Source organism: Chrysochloris asiatica, unplaced genomic scaffold (genome assembly GCF_000296735.1).
Source record: "Chrysochloris asiatica unplaced genomic scaffold, ChrAsi1.0 scaffold00032, whole genome shotgun sequence".
Classification (NCBI taxonomy): Eukaryota; Metazoa; Chordata; class Mammalia; order Afrosoricida; family Chrysochloridae; genus Chrysochloris; species Chrysochloris asiatica.
In genome coordinates, this window is record NW_006408550.1 from 1205891 (window position 1) to 1211173 (window position 5283).

At 40.1% G+C, this 5283-nt stretch overlaps 1 protein-coding gene across 1 annotated transcript in view; it reads right to left on the reverse strand.

Annotated features, from left to right (window-relative positions):
• SLC26A3 (solute carrier family 26 (anion exchanger), member 3) overlaps positions 1 to 4393 on the reverse strand; it is a 39871-nt gene extending 35478 nt beyond the window's left edge. The window contains exons 1-4 of the mRNA XM_006859274.1: positions 4263 to 4393; positions 3292 to 3431; positions 1487 to 1597; positions 1071 to 1237 (exon numbers count right to left, since the gene is read on the reverse strand). Of these exons, the coding sequence (XP_006859336.1) occupies positions 1071 to 1237; positions 1487 to 1597; positions 3292 to 3431; positions 4263 to 4393 (549 nt within the window). The remainder of the gene's footprint in view (positions 1 to 1070; positions 1238 to 1486; positions 1598 to 3291; positions 3432 to 4262) is intronic.
• Positions 4394 to 5283: the final 890 nt, after the last annotated feature.

Here is a 5283-nt window from a genome sequence, read left to right on the forward strand (position 1 = left end):
AGTCTTTTCAAAAAAAAAAAAAAAAAAAATTAAATCCACAGCAAAACCTCAAGGCCATAGAGTCAATTGCCACTCATAGTAACCCGTTAGGGCAGGGTAGAACTATATTCTAGGGTTTCTGGAGCTGAAAGCCTCATTCATCTTTCTCTCTCAGAGTGCATGGTGGGTTTGAATCTGCTGACCTTGTGGTTAATGGCTCAAGGTGTAATCCACTACAATGTCACCAGGATTCCTTAAAGCATCCACTGTCACTATTAATTGTATATATGGAATGGGGCTTCAAAAAGTTTGTGGAAAATGGAATTAAAAGATACTGGAATTTTTCCACTAACTTTTTGAGGCCCCCTCATTTTTACCCACTGCCATCTGAGTAGATTCCGGCTCAGAGCAACCATAGGGGACAGAGTAGAAATTCTCCAGTTTCCGAAGCTGTAAAACTTGACGGAAGCCACTGACGGCCTCATCTTTCTCCAGTGGAGAGGCTGTGGGTTAAAATGGCAAATCTTTCGGACGGTAGCCCATGCTTAACCCACCATGCCACCAGTGCTCCTTGTAGCTATTTTTAGTGATTATCAATTCCCTAAGGAGCTCTGATAGTGTAGTGGTTATGAATTAGGCTGCTAATCTCACGGTCAGCAGTTCAAATCTCCTAGCCATTTCAGGAGAAAGATGAGGCTTTCTGCTCCTATAAAGATTTATAGCCTCAGAAACCTTATGCAGGGTCGCTATGAGTTGGAACCGACTCCACAGCACACAGCCAACACCATCATCATTTCCCTGCTGTTGTATGGAATCAGGCATTGTACTTCTCACTGCACGTGCCTCTCTGTTCTCACTCTCCGGCCTACTCAGACCTACATTCACCAGGCCTTGCATTGTGGATCTGTCCCTCTAGTTCTTGAAGTGGTGATTGATTCTTAAATTATTTGGTGACTGACTAACAAAGGAAGTATACCAACCAAAAGGGAGAGAGTAGGGAGGGCTGACACGAGGGAGGAAACAACTAGAAAGCTGTATATCAATCAGCACAAGCAGATTGGGGGAGATAGGTTTTCCGAGAAAGTGCTCACCTGGATGATTCCAGAAAGGACAGTGACAGTTGCAGCCACCATCACCTTGTGTTGGTCCAGTGTTGTACTCATTGAGCTATTTGAGACATCCATAGCAGCCCCACTGGCATCCGAGGTCACTCTAGTAACTACTGCCCCCACCATCATGCTCAGAACTGGAAATGGACCTAATTAACGTCAGAGGATGGATCGTGGTCAGTATGTACCTCCCTAAGGCATGCTTGTCTTTCAGCCATTATGTGAGGAGCAGCCTGTCACTCTGCCCACCTTCCCCAAGCCCCCACTCCTCATTCTTGCAGGAAATGTAGGACTCCTTTCCTGGACGGTGTCCAGTTGGGAGCTGATAGAATCTGTGGCTAATGGAATTCATAAAGAAAAAGAAATGTGAGCATTGATCATCTCAGTGACTCACTTACCCACAGATATGTGTCTAGAAGTACCCAGGAAGAAGTAGACTATGACTGGGAAAAAGGCTGTATACAGCCCATAGCCTGGAGGGATGGTGACCAGCAGAGCAAATGCTAGACCTGTGAATACATAAGCAGTCGAGTCCTTATTTTGTGCAAGGGGAGTCAGGAAAGTTCTCTTCAGGGTCTTTACATATTTAAGATTGGAACTTAAAAATAAGTTACCTTATTAACACAGAGTGAATCATAAATGCAAAAACAAAACCAACAAAATGTTTAGAAAAAAATATAGATAGAAACTTTTGTGGCCTTGTATCAGGCAATGGTTTCTTACATATGCTGCCTAAGTTACAAGCAACCAAAGAACAAAACAAATAAAGAAGTCTTCCTCAAAATAAAAGATATTTGTATTTTCAAGGACACTGACAAAAAGGTGAAAAGACAGCCTACACAGTGGGAGAAAATAGTTGCAAGTCAAAAATATTTTGATAAGGGCCAAGTTAGTATTCAGAATATACAAAGAACTCTTGTGATTTGACAATAAAAGGTAAATAACCCACTTTAAAAATGGGCTAAGTTATCAGATTATACATTTTTCCAAAGAAGATGTGTAAATGCCCAATAATTACACCGAAAAGGTACTCAACATCACTAGTCTCTGTTGTTGTTGTTGCTATGTGCCGTGGAATTGGTTCTGACTCATAGAGACCCTGTACAGGGTTTCCGAGGCTGTAAATCTTTACGGGAGCAGAACGCCTCCTCTTTCTTCCACGGAACAGCTGGTAGTTTCGAACTGCCGACCTTGAGGTTAGCAGCCTGATTTGTAACCACTACGCTACCAGAGCATCACTAGTCTCTAGGGAAATACAAATCAAAACCACAATGAAGCATCTCTTCACATCTACAAGGATGGCTAGAAACCAAAAGAAGAGACTAACAAGTGTTGGTAAACATGTGGAGTAATTGGAACCGTCAGATAGCGCTGATGGGAATGCAAAAGTCTAAAGCCTCTGAGGAACAGTTCTTCAAAATGTTACCACATGTTGGCAGTTCTTCAAATGTTATGACATAACCCACGAATTCCATTCGAGATATTGAGAATTGAAAACATACGTGCATGCAAAAACTTGCATGTTCATAATAACATTATTCTTAATAGGCCCCAAATGAAAAGAATCTATCAACTGATGGGTGAATAAACAATATGAGGTATGTCTACACAATAAAATATTGTTTGAGAATAAAAAGGAGTGAAGAATTGATATATACCTCAATAAGCATTGGACTGCAATGTTGGTAGTTCAAACCCACTAGCCACTGTTGGAAACCTTACACAGGGTCACTATAAGTCAGAATCAACTCAATGGCACAAAACAATATCAACTTGAACAAATCTTATAAATATGATAAGTGAAAGAAACCAAACACAAATTCCATTTGTATGAAATGTTCAGAACAGGCAGATCCTTAGGATTTGTAGGATGAGCACTGGACTGCTAACACCAAGGCTGCTGGTTCAAACTCACCAGTCACTCCTCAGAAACCCGATATAGGGACTCTATGAATCAGAACTGACTTGATGGCACTTAACAACAGCAACAACAGTGGTGACTGCCAGGGGATGGGGGAATGGGAGGAAATGGAGAGACTGCTAACAGGTAAGAGTGTTTGGGGAAGGTCATAAAAATGCTCTGAAATTAAATGGTTATACTTGCACAACCTTACGAATCTATCAAAAGACACCATACATTTTAAGAGGGTGAGTTTTATGGTATGTGAATTACATCTCAGTATAACAACAATAAAAAAGTTACCTTGTAGTACAGCCACCAGCCCTGTACTGATCCCAGAAACAATGTCACTGAGCAGCCATTCCTTTATCCGGTATGCTGGTAACCAAGATGCTATGGGGAACAAAGAGAGGGCGATTCTCTTGGCCTTTTGTGAGGAGCAGCTGAAACATTAAGAGTCACAGGTTAGTTAACTAATATTAAATTTTAAGTTTAGCACCTAATTGTAGGTGGAAAATTGGAAGGACCTGGAGGTACATTGGTGGAGAGTATATATAGAATTATATATATATAATATAGTATATCAGGTGGCACTGTGGGATAATGCACTCGACCTCAAGGTAGTTTGAGCCTCAAGGTTGGCAGTTCAAATTCACCAGTCCTCGGAACTCTTTACAGAGTTGATATGAGTCGGAACTGCCTCGATGGCACTTAGCAACAAAAAACAATAGATAATGAAATATTATATAAAGAGTATAATATGAAGGGCTTCAAAAAGTTTGTGGAAAAATTTCATTATCTTTTAATGCCATTTTTTCACAAACATTCTAAAGCCCTTCATATAGAATACATAGTATTATTTATTAATGATTAATATATTAATTAGCACTTTCACTGTCACTAACATTCGCCTCCTGAATCCAATCACTCCCCGACCACCACCAAAGGATTTTTCAAAGGAAAAATACTGCTTGCTTTTTTAGCTGTCACAGAGTTCATTTGTCATACTCAGCTTGAACCGTGTAGCATTTCAACTGAGAATTTGCCTCTGTCCTCATCTATTAGTCTTCCGGTCTGGAAAGACTGTTCATTTCAGAGACTACCTTCCTAATTCTTGGAGGGAGTGAGAGATTTGGAAACAAGAGATGAAAAGAATCTGTGGGAAGCCAGTAGAGTCTGTAGACTATGGGCTAGAGCCAGGTGGGAGAAGTTGAAATCCGGAAAAGTTTAGAGAAAGTGCTTCCTAAGGTGAGTATCTCAGAAAAAGGTCTTACCGACAACCCTCTTTGACATGGTCCAGAAAAGTCTTATGATGTCTGTCTTTCTTTTTATGATCTTCTCCGAAAGCATTCTTAGAATACACTGGTCTGGCCACAATGTATTGATTCCCAATGGGTTCGATCATTTTGCTTCTCCTGGTGGCTGTGGCAGGTGGCAGACCCTTGGAACAATTGTGGCGAACCCTTCTGGCTTTGGCAGATTAAAGTGCCTGGAACCAAACAGAACTTGCTTCTTAAATAACTTGGAGATAATGTGATGCAATTTACAGATGAGCGAGCTCCGAACTGAATGTTACCACCTTTTGAGATCAAAAGAGGAAGGATTAAAGGATCTAGATTATGTTTTGCTACAGTGATATCACTTTTTACTCCAACAAGCTGGACAGACCTCCTTAGGGTAAGTAAACAGAGCTTTTATTTTACTTAAAAAAAAAAAAAAAAAGATTGCCAAAAAGCAATAAAAATTGACTCAGTTTACCAATCAGTGAGTCAAGTTTTTATTTGTAAAGTGAACTCTTCTCATCCCAAAAGGAATTTATTGTTAGTTGTTTTTTTTTCTAGAAGCTTCCAATGTTTGACATTTGAGTTCTGGAATAGATTAAATTTAAAGTCTAGCTACTGCTTCTAACTTCAGTCAAAGCTGTTCCGATTTACCTGCCATAATCTTTGTAATAAGGAGCCCTGGTAGCACAATTGGTAAACACTTGTTTGCTAACTCAATGGATGGTAATTTGAGCCCACCCAACAGTACCTCTATAGGAGAAAGACTTGAAGACTGCTCCCATCAAGATTACAGCCTAGAAAACACTAAGTGGGCAGTTGGACTCTGTCTCATGGACTTGCTATAAGTCCAAATGGACGTAATAGTACTCAACATCCATAACAACAATCTTTGACAGGCTTTAGTAAATGCTTTTATCTTGTGAAATTCAAAGACATTGCTCATTTAATGTTATGTTGCTATTGTTTCTGGGAGTTAGATTGTTTTACAATTTATAGTTGAAGAAACTAAGGC